General features: G+C 44.2%; 1 protein-coding gene and 1 long non-coding RNA gene across 4 annotated transcripts in view; one reads left to right on the forward strand and one right to left on the reverse strand.

Moving 5' to 3' along the window:
• GckIII (Germinal centre kinase III) overlaps nt 1-14,615 on the reverse strand; it is a 157,030-nt gene extending 142,415 nt beyond the window's left edge. The window contains exon 1 of one of the 3 annotated variants that reach the window (XM_045763342.2): nt 14,200-14,615. In XM_045763342.2, the coding sequence (XP_045619298.1) occupies nt 14,200-14,217 (18 nt within the window). In that variant the 5' untranslated portion in view covers nt 14,218-14,615. Of the gene's footprint in view, nt 1-8,876; nt 8,923-14,199 lie in introns of those variants that run through there. The other 2 variants (XM_045763346.2, XM_045763345.2) reach the window with 2 other exon arrangements.
• Nucleotides 1-16,004, forward strand: part of LOC138354963 (uncharacterized) — a 35,017-nt gene that overhangs the window by 875 nt on the left and 18,138 nt on the right. Inside the window, exon 2 of the long non-coding RNA XR_011223767.1 lies at nt 9,237-9,320. This is a non-coding gene — a long non-coding RNA (uncharacterized lncRNA). The remainder of the gene's footprint in view (nt 1-9,236; nt 9,321-16,004) is intronic.

The following is a 16,004-nucleotide window of genomic DNA, read 5'->3' on the forward strand; positions in this document are numbered from 1 at the left end:
CCCACACACACACACACACACACACACACCCCACACACACACACACACACACGCACGCACCCACCCACACACACACACCTGCCCCACTGCCACCCAAGGAACCAATCTTATCAAAACAAAAGATTCAACTGCCATTTCAACCACCACTTTCTTAACCCGGAATAATTCTATTCGTAAATCCACTACCTCCACTTTGTCTTTACCTCCCCCCCCCCTCCCCGCCCCCCATCACCCCCCTTAGCTCTGACCCTGCAATAGAAACGATAATATCTTGAACCAATATAACTTTCGATTTCCTCACCAATATTCGTAACCTGAAGACATTTATGGACCGGTCGACGCAAAAAGTTGAATGAAGGCATTTTAACATCATACACGCACGCGCCAAGCAAGTCAATGGAACTTTAAACCAGTGTATTAACGTTTCTTAAGGAGGTTTATAGCTTAACAACCCCCCCGCCCCCACCACCCCAAACCTCACTACCCCCCCATGGAAGAGGTTTGTGAGGTTAGCCTAATAACAATGGAATATATTAACATAGAAAATAACATTAACATAGAAACAATATTTTTTCCAGAATGAGGTCATGACCGGTCCTTCTTGCCCTCACCACCACACCCCCATGTGTACAACCCTTCGTTCATGTGTGCACAGTCGTTCACCCTCATGTGCATAGACGACCACCCTCGGCCCCCATGTGCACACAGTCGACCACCCTCGGCCCCCCATGTGCACACAGACGTCCACCCTCGGCCTCCCATGTGCACACAGTCGACCAGCCTCAGCCAACATTCCCCAGGTGTTAGTCACACCTTGTTACTTCACCAAATGACTCAACCCACCACCACCGCCACCATCATTAAGGCCGCAACACTTTTCAACAAACTCCCTCTGTATAGATTCACTTGGACCATGGGAGCCTCGAACCCAAGACCACAGAAGTGGAAGACTGGTGTTCGAACAACCAGGCTACGAACACCCCCACAACAAGAAGGGCCTAGCAGGACCTCTCGCCGGTGTTCGAAAATGCGTGCTTGATACACGCCTCCACTTGGTACCTGATTGATTGATGGGTGAAGATTAAGCCACGCAAGAGGTGGCACGGGCATGAATAGCCCGTAATGGTACCTGATCAACTAGGCTGTGATTTAGACGTCAAGAGATTATCTTCCATTGAGGGGTTACGGGCTATTCATGGCCATGCCACCTCTTTGGGTGGCTTAATCTTCACCAATCCACGGAGGTGGTTTTTAGGTTCAGTGTTCCCCCCCCCCCCTCCCCGTGGGCGGTGGTGGAAAGGGTTACACATAATGGGTTCGGGAATCGAACCCCAGAATTCGTTTAGCTAAGCGAGTGACAATCCTTTGAAGCTACTTACACAATTGTTAATGTTATATATATACATGTACTTATACATATACCATCATTTACACAAATACATACACAGATAAATATTCTTTTTATATCACAAGAGGCTCACAACAGTCAGTATAACACATAATCGACTCGAGAATGATCCAGGGCGGACCGAAACGTCGTCGTCGTCGTCCCTTCACCTTCTAGTGTGTGGTCTGGTCAACAGTCACTATAACAGTTTATATTTAGTCAAATCTACATCAGCAGATGCGACAAACTCCCAGAGGTACTTGTAGCCGAGCCCAAGCCTAGCAGTGGTAACATAAGAACAAAGGCAACTGCAGAAAGCCTATTGGCCCATACGAGGCAGCTCCTATTTATAACCACCCAATCTCACTCATATACATGTCCAACCCGCGCTTGAAACAATCGAGGGATCCCACCTCCATCACGTTACGCGGCAATTGGTTCCACAAATCAACAACCCCGTTACTGAACATCTACAAGTCTGCTAATCTTATTGGATGACCCATATAGACGTGCGCTTCTTCCTGCATAACAGATCAGAGAATGGAATGTTTGTTTTGTTTTAATCGGGCTCAATGTCTTTTTTTTGGGGGGCAGGGGGGGGCCAGGTAATTATTTGTTCACGTTAGCGACTTCAATATAAGTCGCAAGTTCGCTACACGCTAAATCTAGCAAGGCAAATAAATCTCAAATTGCTATATGTGTGCGTGTGCATTGGGCCTGTTGCCAGATATGAATGAATGCATTGGGCCAAGTATGGCCTAAACATGACTACCCGATAGCCCTTCTCAACGGAGCCGTTTGTGCACGGTGGGGAATGACAAGCTGTACATTCCACACCAATGTTCTCCCCTTCCCCCTCACTCCCCCTCTCTTGAACATTGTGCTTCATTACACACGGAGATCACACTAACGTGAATGAACAAATCCACAAGGGCCGAGACGAGGATTCGAACCTGCGTCCGTCGATTAAGGCAGTGTCTGGGATGCTCCTGGACGTAGGTTCGAATCCTCCTCACGGCCCTTGTGGATTTGTTCACTGTGCTGCTTCTTTATTTTAATCTTATTTTAACTGTAAAGCTGGCCATATACAACAGCTTAATAAAGAAGTGGAACGGATGTACAGAACCAAGCCACACGGACTACGTCTCCAAAGGTGCCTAGGAAGATTTTTTTTTTTTTGCAGGGATATTCCTGCGTGGGCCCTAAGCCTCTGGCTGGCCCACTAAGTGTTGCTTGTTTCTGTTTTACTTGGGCGGAGTATGAGTATTTATGATTCGTATGGTCGCTTCAGTAAGATTTTGCCATGTGTGTTTAACAACTTCTTCTGCTCTGTTGAATCTAAGTTGAAATCTTAATGGGTTTGTAACTGTGCACTGGAAGATGAGCCACCATCCTCATCCAATTCCATTATAGCCCCCTCGCTCTTCTCTCCCATTTAGCACCAATTATTAGACAAGGTTGTTGACCAGACCACACACTAGAAGGTGAAGGGACGACGACGCTTCGGTCCGTCCTGGACCATTCTAAAGTCGATTGTGAGAATTTGGTCCATTCTACAGTTTGAGAATGGTCCAGGACGGACCGAAACGTCGTCGTCGTCCCTTCACCTTCTAGTGTGTGGTCTGGTCAACATACTTTAGCCACGTTATTGTGACTCATCGCCTGCAAACTCTCTATCTTTTTAATCAGTCTTTTGTGTGGCTCTGTATCAAAAGCCCTGCCAGAGTCAAGGTCCACAACGGCACGAACATAAGAATGAAGGTAACCTGCAGAAGGCCTATTGGCCTATACGAGGCAGCTCCTATTTATATCCACCCAATTTCATTCATACATGTCTAACCTACTCTTGAAACAATCTTCTCATTGCTACGTCACGTTAGTGTGATTACTCTTGTGTGTACCACGTGTTTTATTGCTAATGCTTCTAGAAATAAGAACATAAGAACAAAGGCAACTGCAGAAGGCCTATTGGCCCATACGAGGCAGCTCCTATTTATAACCACCCAATCTCACTCATATAAATGTCCAACCCGCGCTTGAAACAATCGAGGGACCCCACCTCCACCACGTTACGCGGTAATTGGTTCCACAAATCAACAACCCTGTTACTGAACCAGTATTTACCCAAGTCTTTCCTAAATCTAAACTTATCCAAATAAATCCCAGTGTCGTATTTGCCTTATTCTGAACATTTATGCATTGATTTTTTTTTTTTGGGGGGGGGAGGGTAGGAGGGGGGGATTAAATTCCTAACTAATTATGACCCCTCCCTCTAATCAATGTTGAAATTGGCAATTTCACCATGTTGAGTTGACTTGTGTTAACTGTATCATTATTATCTAGTCTCGCAATCCTGCATTTTCAACATTAAACTGATAATTGGTACAGGCGATGAGTCACAATGACGTGGCTGAAGTATGTTGACCAGACCACACACTAGAAGGTGAAGGGACGACGACGTGTCAGTCCGTCCTGGACCATTATATAGTCGATTGTGAGAATGGCAATCGATTTGAGAATGGTCCAGGACGGACCGAAACGTCGTCGTCCCTTCACCTTCTAGTGTGTGGTCTGGTCAACAAGAGTCTCACTGGGGGACGCTTCCTTAAGTTGATGAAACCCTGATTAGGCTTCAGTGGAAGCCTCAGGACCCCCGTAGAGGATTCAATTGAACACACCAAGTTGCATTGCTTTTAGCATGTTGTGGTTAAGTGGTTACACAAGGCGTGGGCTTGGGAGTATCCATTGTATTCGGGTTCGAATCCCTCCTCAATGCTCCAACTATTTTCCTCAATATCCCCCCCCCCCCGCCCCTTCTTGTGCCCATTCATCAACATGTACACTCCAATCATGCCGCCCCTAACTCATCGGCTTTCTAGAGAATGTAAATTAATCACAAGAACGTAAGAACAAAGGTAACAGCAGAAGGCCTATTGGCCCAAACGAGGCAGCTCCTATCTATAACCACCCAATATCACTCATATACTTGTCCAACCCGCGCTTGAAACAATCGAGGGACCCCACCTCCACCACGTTACGCGGTAATTGGTTCCACAAATCAACAACCCTGTTACCGAACCAGTATTTACCCAAGTCTTTCCTAAATCAAAGTGAATTTTATCTAGTATGGCGACGAAAACTGAACTGCATAATCTAAAAAGGAGGACTAGCAAGAGCAAGATATATGCTGAAGAATAACACCAGGTGTTTCATCGCTAAACGCTCCTAGTAATAAATCCAAAATGTCCTATTTGCCATATTCTGAACATTTACGCATTGACTTTTTGGCCTTAAATTCCTACCAGTCTTGACCCCTCAAGACCGTCGCAATCAGACTTGGCAATTTCGGTTACCACCCAACTGGTATCTTGTAAGATAGCATGGTAATCCTGCATGGTAGAGAGAGGGAGGATAATGTATATTGAAGAGGGGGGCGGGATAATGTATGGTGAAGAGGGAGAGAATGGTAGGGGGGTGCAGGATGTATGGTGGAGAGTTCCAAGTATCAACAATCCAGCCCAGATCAAGAACAGACCGGCGTCGAGGCCCAAGTCACCCGGACCAAAATATTTACATCACTTGACCAATAAACCCGAATTGCCCGAAACGCATTGCGTAATAGTGGCTTTAGGCATTGTATGTACTAGCTCTATCTATATATCAATCCATTAATGTAACATCACTTGTATGTATGTACCTTACCTGAATAAACATATTTATTATTTATTTATTTAAACTGGACGCCCATCGTCAATCTCGCACCCACCTCCCAACGGCCGCCAGGCGGCACCTCCCCCTCTCTCTCTCTTTTGGCGGGAGACGACCTAAGGGTGACCCCCCCCCACCCACCCCCACTACCACCATCTACAACAACAAGCAGAGATGGGGCTGCGCTCCCTCACCCCCCGCCAAATCTGCTGGCGCAGACACATGTGAGTTTCAAAGCCTCCCCGGCACCGACCCCAACCACTCTTGTCTGCTCTAATACTTCTCCCGCAGACGTCTGTCGCTATAAACACTTTTTATAAAAGCGGCCTTCTGGCTCTTTCCCCCCCCCACCATTTTGCTAATGTAGTCTGGCCTTATAGAGAGCAAATGATTACTACTAGCTAATAATTATTACTAGCCAGTAATTACTACTAGCCAATAATTACTACTAGCCAATAATTATTACTAGCCAGTAATTACTACTAGCTAATAATTATTACTAGCCAGTAATTACTACTAGCCAATAATTACTACTAGCCAATAATTATTACTAGCCAGTAATTACTACTAGCCAATAATTACTACTAGCCAATAATTATTACTAGCCAATAATTATTACTAGCCAATAATTATTACTAGCCAATAATTGCTACTAGCCAATAATTACTACTAGCCAATAATTGCTACTAGCCAATAATTATTACTAGCCAATAATTACTACTAGCTAATAATCTAGTTATAGGTAGCTACCTAGCTAATAGGTAACTAGCTATGTAAAATACATTAGGACATTGTGGTACACAATGCAACTGACAAGCGCCTCAATGGTTACTATACAAGAGACAAATCAAGCACTTCCCTGGAAACACAAACCGAAACTGTCTCTTATTTTATTCATTATTTTATTTTAGTCTCTTATTTTCCGCTTGTTACAACTTGTAATAAAGTTGTTACAGCTTGGCTTAACGTGTTTATGACGTATTAGAACGTTGTTACAACTTGCTATATTGGTTGTTATAACTGGTTAGGAGGTGTTAAAACTTGTTCGAACGTTGTACCAACGTCGTAGTTTCGGTGTGTGTTTGGCGGGTTCACACCTTCGCTCACCCCCCCCCCCCCACCTTTTAAGCTTGACAATGACACGCTGTTAAACAGTCGAGAAAGCTTCCCACCCACCATCAACGGCCGCTAGCGTGAAATCAATGGACGATCGCCACAACTCCAACTCTACTTGCATCGTACGTGGCTGGTGCGTCGTCCCAGACAGACAGACACAGACACCTGGTGGGGCCTGGTGGGGCCTGGTGGCTGTGTAGACAGCACTCGGGATTCATAATCCTAGGGAGCGAGGATCGATCCCCGACGATGACGGAAACAAATGGGCATTTTTTTCACCCTGATGCCCCTGTTCACCTAGCAGTAAATAGGTACCCCTCCCGTGGGTGGGTTGGGGGGGCATTTGATTGACAGTTGAAAGGTGGGCCGAAAGAGCCAGAGCTCAACCCCCGCAAGCACAACTAGGTAAACAACTAGGTGAAACACACACACACACACACACACACACACACACACACACACACACACACAGGAAAATAGTGTTTGACACCACCAGCATGGGTTCAGGGATGGTAAATCGTGCCTCACTGGCTTAATAGAATTCTATGACCAGGCAACAAAAATTAGGCAAGAAAGAAGGGTGGGCAGACTGCATTTTCTTGGACCGTCAGAAAGCCTGACAGCACCCCATAAAAGGCTGTTACAGAAGTTGGAACAACAGGCAGGAGTAAAAGGTAAGGTGCTCTAGTGGATAAGGGAGTATCTAAGCAACAGGAAACGGCGAGTAACTGTGAGGGGGGGGTAGACATCAGAGTGGCGAGATGTCACCAGCGGAGTCCCACAGGGCTCTGTACTTGGACCCATCCTGTTTCCAAGTACAGTTTAGATGTAAAACATATCGTTTATATGTAACCAATCTTCAAGATGGTATAGACTAATATATAGATTTTTATAGACGATATTATCAAATGCTAAAACACACTGTTCTATGCATAAATATATTTGATGTGTGTCTAGGATTCTGAATGTCACACCGCCAGTACATTCACGTGTTAAACGTCAGCACCTGTTGCAACTGCTACATGATGCAGTCACGCAGGAAACACTCACACGTTGAACAATTACAGATCCAAGTCAATTTCCTTAGCGTCAAAAGTACTTTCGTTGAAGACAGGTACAATAACAAGCCAGTATATGACAGGTACAATAACAACAAGCCAGTATATGACAGGTACAATAACAACACGCCAGTATATGACAGGTACAACAACAACACGCCAGTATATGACAGTTACAACAACAACAAGCCAGTATATGACAGTTACAACAACAAGCCAGTATATGACAGGTACAATAACAACAAGCCAGTATATGACAGGTACAATAACAACAAGCCAGTATATGACAGGTACAATAACAACAAGCCAGTATATGACAGGTACAATAACAACAAGCCAGTATATGACAGGTACAATAACAACAAGCCAGTATATGACAGGTACAATAACAACAAGCCAGTATATGACAGGTACAATAACAACAAGCCAGTATATGACAGGTACAATAACAACAAGCCAGTATATGACAGGTACAATAACAACAAGCCAGTATATGACAGGTACAATAACAACAAGCCAGTATATGACAGGTACAATAACAACAAGCCAGTATATGACAGGTACAACAACAAGCCAGTATATGACAGGTACAACAACAAGCCAGTATATGACAGGTACAATAACAAGCCAGTATATGACAGGTACAATAACAAGCCAGTATATGACAGGTACAATAACAAGCCAGTATATGACAGGTACAATAACAAGCCAGTATGACAAGGTACAATAACAAGCCACTATATGACAGGTACAATAACAACAAGCCAGTATGTGACGGGTACAATAACAAAAAGCCAGTATATGACAGGTACAATAACAAGCCAGTATGACAAGGTACAATAACAACAAGCCAGTATATGACAGGTACAATAACAAGCCAGTATATGACAGTCCTCATGTGCACAGAGCATCATTCGTCACTAGTGCCACTTGACAGTAGAGTGGGGACCCAACCACCTAAAAAGAGTACATCCATTCCACTTGACATACAGTAGCAACCAGCCTGAAACAACGTGTGGAGTGATTGATCTTTAACAAGCAAGAGAGCTGTTCCAACATGTCGTTGAGTAAGAGGATGAGAGAACACCAGTGATGAGCGAGTTGTAATGTGGAGTAACTTGGCAGCTTCCTTGTCAGGCTGGCGACAGGAAACCTCAATAGTGATACCCTCATACAGTATATATATATTCTCCTCTTCCACTTAACCCTTCACGTACACAAAGTGCGCATCCCTGTCCCCCAGCCCTTCACGTAATAGTCAAGACAAATTCAATCGTTAACATTTTCAGGTCCCTCAAATAACCCACCTCGTCGGAGCCTTGATAGCCCCTCTTCTGACGGCTCCCAACCCACTCCAATGACACCCTCGCCTATCAACAACAATAATAACCACTTAAATTGCCGGGTATGCGGGTAAACTTGAGGTGGGGCTTCGAGGTCTGTTACTCCACCCGAGGATAAAATTCTCCCTTACATGGGAACCTCAATTCTTTCTAAATGTAATGTCATTCTTCTCAAGAGAGCCTCACCACATACACCTCACTACTTGAATAGTTTCTAGAAAGTGAACTTCAAATCATCTCATGCTAGAAAATGGCAGAACTTACTTCTACATGCTGACTGCTACCATTCTCCATCATTCACGCGACTTACCTGCTGAAAGATAGACTTGTTAACCATACAGGAGAGAATATTCAAGCTATTAGAATTATTATTATATGTACAGTGTATTTAAAACAAATTATACAAATCAGTACAGTACATTTAATTTTATTATGATTTAAAATTGAATACATTATCATCATAGTTTATAGGCATTACAGACACACTGGTCTTTACCGAGATTGTAGATCCCAGTTCAAGTGTTGCCCCTCCCGACTTGCATCAGGTATGCCTGCTTCTCTCCCTATAATATCCTGAATGTCTATGTTTGATTAAACTGACTAAAATCATCTCCCTCACTACAGGCATCACAACCAGAGCAGAAACGTGTATCCAGAGAATCTGTTCCAAAGAAATGAGGCCACTGTTGAACCACCTTCCTCCTAAAGGTCAGAAAAATCTATAATTCTTGCGACATTTAATGCCGTCCCTGACCCCATTCATAACTAATTTAACACTATTTAAATAATGTCAATTATCTCTTGTCAACATTTTTATGAAGTAGTCATGTTCATAAAGATGTTGAAAATGAGAAGAACCTAAACAAAATTCAAACAGAAAAATTGAAACACTGTGATACCTTGCAAGGTGAACTTGACAATCTCTTAAAAAGTCTAATAGGGTTTCTGGATTTTGTTCCATACAATTCTCAAGTCAGGTTATGAAAATAGGAACAAGTGTGAGAAAACCCATTACAGCATTACTATATGAACGAGAGAGAGAGATCCCTGCACCGCACCAATAAAGGAGAAGCACCTGCAAGTAGACAACCTAAAATCTGAAGACAAATACATTAACAAAACAATCAACAGCATATACAAACTGGCTAACATCCAAATTTACTTCAAGAACTTTAACAAAGGATCATTTGAATTACAGTACTGTCCTGACACAACCTATGTCTACTCCCTCCACCCCACCCTGCTCTCTTGAGAATGCAGCCCTGCCGTGGAACCTCCACGCAGAAAAGGAAAAAGTAGAAGAGGTCATGGGATATGCAGAGAGAGAGAGAGAGACTCGTTCCTAAGCCCAAGCGAATGAGCTATGAGGAAAACTTAGGAAACTGGACCTCACCACACTGGAAAGAGAAGGAACAAGGGAAATCTTGATAACTACTCAACATGTAAGATTCTAAGAATAATTGATAAAGACAAAGAAGTAATCTTCAAAGTGATGAACAGCAAAATAAATTAACAAAGAACTTCATTGTAAATGTTTTAATGCAGTGAAATCGGTTAATAGGATGAGATGAAGCTAAACTGACTAGATAATTAAAAAGTACATAAGCTAAATACACGAGAGCATTTATTGCACAAAACGTACTAATAATATGAAACACAGGACTCCAAGATATTGACATTCGATCACGACAGCACAGCTAGACGAGTAAATTTAGGTGACAGGAATATGAGCCACAGCAGAAGGAATGAGAAAATGGCAGTTGTGGAAGGGGGGGGGGGGGGGATAGGGAAAAGGATCAAGAAAGAGCCATGATGGAAAAAAAAGGTCAGAGGGACAAAAAAAAAATGGTGAACAGAACAAAAAAATAATTGCCATGCTCAAAAGAAGAAAAAACAAAGATTCAAAAAAATTTAAAGTACTGTAACTAGAAAGAACAAAGTAAACTAAGGGGAAGAGATGGTCTTAAAAGAGTATGAACAAAAGTTATGGCCAATACAGAAACAGTGTGACTACTATGTACTGTATGAACTATAAACAGCATCCACAAATATTAACAGCTTATATAGCCTACTTACCTGGGACTGTGAAGGCTGTGAACAATGAAAGATTTTCAGTATATATATGAAATATTCCAGAAATATATATATATATATATTACACACACACATATATACAGTATATGTATATATTTATTTAATGACAAAAAATCGGCTGCACTTCACAGCCTATTCATTCAAATGAGATGAATATGATTAAATAGAAAAGTCATTATTAATGAAAAATCGGAGTGGAAGACAATCAACTCTGGAGCCAGATTAAGACCCACTACACGTAATTCAAAGTTGACGATGCAACAGTGAATGTTACGACATCTCCCGTGTTTGGATTGGCACTTCTCCAAAAATTAAATTTGCATTAATACTTTTGCAGATGTTACACCTTCATCACTTTAAATGTTTGATGCATAGTATAAAAAAATTAGGATGCACTGAGAAGCCTCTTCACCCAAGGCCATTGGATTTAAGAGTCTGCCTGCTGAGGCATGCAAATGTGTTTCTAATTCTATTTGTCTTCCCCTGCATATCAATAAATGCTTGTAGTATATACCAGTTTATACTAAACACGATCCATATTACATTCAGCATTCCTTTCAAAAACTAACATAAATGATCATACAAAATAAAAAAAACTATAGGCCCACAGAAATTGTCCATCAAAATTAGCCCCATCTAAATTCTTGATTTATAGATCAGCTTCACATGAAATTGTGATACTAGATAGAATTAAAGATTTCTTACAGACTACAAATTATATATGCATTACTAAAAAGGACCTTGGAAAAAAAAAAAAATACTGTACATGTAATACAATTTCAAGAGAAGGTTCACAGACAAAATGAAGTGTCACCAAGATATACACACTGACAGGAGCAAACACAAGAGGAAATACAGTGATGCAGGCCAACACAAGAGGAAATACAGTGATGCTGGCCAAGATATATAGAGTATATACAGAGGATGTAAAACACACCAGGATATAGAGAGCAAGGAGCCAACACACCAGGATATAGAGAACCAGGAGCCAACACACCAGGATATAGAGAACCAGGAGCCAACACACCAGGATATAGAGAACCAGGAGCCAACACACCAGGATATAGAGAGCCAGGAGCCAACACACCAGAATATAGAGAACCAGGAGCCAACACACCAGGATATAGAGAACCAGGAGCCAACACACCAGGATATAGAGAGCAAGGAGCCAACACACCAGGATATAGAGAACCAGGAGCCAACACACCAGGATATAGAGAACCAGGAGCCAACACACCAGGATATAGAGAACCAGGAGCCAACACACCAGGATATAGAGAGCCAGGAGCCAACACACCAGGATATAGAGAACCAGGAGCCAACACACCAGGATATAGAGAACCAGGAGCCAACACACCAGGATATAGAGAACCAGGAGCCAACACACCAGGATATAGAGAACCAGGAGCCAACACACCAGGAGCCAACACACCAGGATATAGAGAGCCAGGAGCCAACACACCAGGATATAGAGAACCAGGAGCCAACACACCAGGATATAGAGAACCAGGAGCCAACACACCAGGATATAGAGAACCAGGAGCCAACACACCAGGGTATACAGAGCCAGGAGCCAACACACCAGGATATAGAGAACCAGGAGCCAACACACCAGGGTATACAGAGCCAGGAGCCAACACACCTGGATATAGAGAACCAGGAGCCAACACACCAGGGTATACAGAGCCAGGAGCCAACACACCAGGATATAGAGAACCAGGAGCCAACACACCAGGATATAGAGAACCAGGAGCCAACACACCAGGGTATACAGAGCCAGGAGCCAACACACCAGGATATAGAGAACCAGGAGCCAACACACCAGGATATACAGAGCCAGGAGCCAACACACCAGGATATACAGAGCCAGGAGCCAACACACCAGGATATAGAGAACCAGGAGCCAACACACCAGGGTATACAGAGCCAGGAGCCAACACACCAGGATATAGGGAGCCAGGAGCCAACACACCAGGATATACAGAGCCAGGAGCCAACACACTAGGATATACAGAGCCAGAAGCTTACATACTAGGATATACAGAGCCAGGAGACTACACACCAGGATATACAGCCAGGAGTCAACACACCAGGATATACAGAGCCAGGAGCTTACACACCAGGATATACAGAGCCAGGAGCCAACACACCAGAAACCTACACACCAGGATACACAGAGCCAGGAACTTACACACCAGAATACACAGTGCCAGAAGCCTACACACCAGGATACACAGTGCCAGGAGCCTACACACCAGGATACAGTGCCAGGAACCTACACACCAGGATACACAGTACCAGGAACCTACACACCAGGATACACAGTGCCAGGAACCTACACACCAGGATACAGTGCCAGGAACCTACACACCAGGATACACAGTGCCAGGAGACAACACACCAGGATACAGTGCCAGGAGCCAACACACCAGGATACACAGTGCCATGAGCCTACACACCAGGATATACAGTGCCAACACACCAGGATACACAGAGCCAATGCACCAGGATACACAGTGCCAACACCAGGATACACAGTGCCAACACACCAGGATACACAGTACCAGAAGCCAACACACCAGGATACACAGTGCCAACACACCAGGATACACAGTGTCAGAAGCCAACACACCAGGATACACAGTGTCAGGAGCCAACACACCAGGATACACAGTGCCAGGAGCCAACACACCAGGATACACAGTGCCAGGAGCCAACACACCAGGATACACAGTGCCAGGAGCCAACACACCAGGATACACAGTGCCAGGAGCCAACACACCAGGATACACAGTGCCAGGAGCCAACACACCAGGATACACAGTGCCAGGAGCCAACACACGAGGATACACAGTGCCAGGAGCCAACACACCGGGATACACAGTGCCAGGAGCCAACACACCAGGATACACAGTGCCAGGAGCCAACACACCAGGATACACAGTGCCAGGAGCCAACACACCAGGATACACAGTGCCAGGAGCCAACACACCAGGATACACAGTGCCAGGAGCCAACACACCAGGATACACAGTGCCAGGAGCCAACACACCAGGATACACAGTGCCAGGAGCCAACACACCAGGATACACAGTGCCAGGAGCCAACACACCAGGATACACAGTGCCAGGAGCCAACACACCAGGATACACAGTGCCAGGAGCCAACACACCAGGACAAGACAGTGCCAACACCCCAGGACAAGACAGTGCCAACACCCCAGGACAAGACAGTGCCAACACCCCAGGACAAGACAGTGCCAACACCCCAGGACAAGACAGTGCCAACACCCCAGGACAAGACAGTGCCAACACCCCAGGACAAGACAGTGCCAACACCCCAGGACAAGACAGTGCCAACACCCCAGGACAAGACAGTGCCAACACCCCAGGACAAGACAGTGCCAACACCCCAGGACAAGACAGGGTATCGATCATGAGAGGCGAGAGGAGAGGTGTCGTCGTCCCCCACGACCACCTGCCCCCATACTCACCGAGTCGTTGAACGCCATGACTGCTGCTCCTGCTGCTGCTACCACCTGCTGCCAGGCGCGGCCACTCTCATCCAGAGGGCAGGAGCGGGGTGTCGCCCCTTCACCTCACACACACACCTAAAACACCTTTTACCACCACAGCCAAAACACAGGTATATACCCCACCAAAAAATGTCAAAATCTCAACCCCCACGAAAACTTCAATCGCTTGTCTTATTTGGCTTTTTTGCCCTTCTCACACGCCTTGTGGGTCATTGAGTGAGGCGCGGATGTAGCGTATATTCATGGCGATCCGGGAGGAGGGTTTTAGGGCGTCATGACCAGCGGAGGGCGAGGGTTGGGGTGGTAACAGTTAAACCAGCTGGTAGTGACTGAGGGAGTGCGCCATGTTGGTGGGCGCCCTGCGGAGGGATACACGCCGCCTCGGCCCCTCCTCCTCCTCCTCCGCCACCCGCCCTCCGCCGCGCAACTTGCTCCCCCACCCGCGCTTATTTATTTTATTTATTTATTTATTAAGTGCCTAGAAAGGGGGTACCACCTCTGGTGTAAGTGTAGGGACCCATAGCCTCAGGGAAGAAAGTAAAGAGTACTTAGAGAAGATCTTGTGGATCCTTACTGAGTACTTTGAGATTTTCTTCTCCTATCACCCTTATTCTTTTGTATGTGTGTATATAAATATATATCTTTATTTATTTATATACATGAAGTTATATTGGGGGTTAACAGATAATGTAGAAAATAAGTTGAATTAATATTCTTGTAAAGCCACTAGCACGCATAGCGTTTAGGTAACTTTCTTATCTCTTTATGGGGGGAATTGTTTGTTTTGGGGAATTTTTTTTTTACTCATTTTGGTATTAGATATTTTGTGATTGTGTGTATGTGTGGTATACTTTATGGCTGCGGGTGGATTAATTGTGGTTTTGGATAGCTGGTATACCTGTGAGAATTGTAAATTAAACATTTCTCTGTTGGTGATTTTGGAAGCATACAAGAGAAGAACATTTATCAATTATTTTGTCAAGGGTAGAAATGTTTGACAGTGATATAATAACTACCTATACACATACAGTATCTATAAGCTAGTCGTCATATGGAAAGCCTACTATCTCTAACACAAATGCAGCCAGCAGATATGGTGTATATGTATATATATATATATATATATATATATATATATATATATATATATATATATATATATATATATATATATATTTGGAAATGTTATCGGAACATATCCTGTTAGGTGATAAGACAAGGAGCTCTGTTATGAATTCAAACACGTCTCGCGCTTCCCTTACTGATTACCTGAGTTTACATGAGAACCATTAACACTAGTGTGGCCTCGACGAGGACGGGAAGCCGGCGGCTTGTCGAAGGTTCCTTCCCCATTTGCCTTGATGAGCTTTTTCCAAGCTGGACTGGAAAAGTTTAACAGAGTTTTGGCATGTACGGTTTCGGCGGGTAGGCGGTTCCATGGGTTTGATAATCTGTTTATTCGTATTTCTTCACCAGTGTGTGAACATTAACAGCACACACACATACATTTACCTGAGAGCCACTAACACTAGTGGTCTCCACGAGGACACTAAGCCGGCGGCTTGTCAAAGATCCCACCCTTTCCTGTGATGACCTTTTCCAGCTGTACTTTAAAAGTTAAAATACCCGAGATATGAGTGGAGTCTATTGCGGTAATAAAATACGATAGACTACGTAGGGATAGCATCTAATGTTCTGGGATATGAGGATAGACTAAGAGCTAGGAATATGAGGAAATGATTTAAGAACTGGGATATGAGGAC

This window comes from Procambarus clarkii, chromosome 65, assembly GCF_040958095.1.
Source record: "Procambarus clarkii isolate CNS0578487 chromosome 65, FALCON_Pclarkii_2.0, whole genome shotgun sequence".
NCBI lineage: Eukaryota > Metazoa > Arthropoda > Malacostraca > Decapoda > Cambaridae > Procambarus > Procambarus clarkii.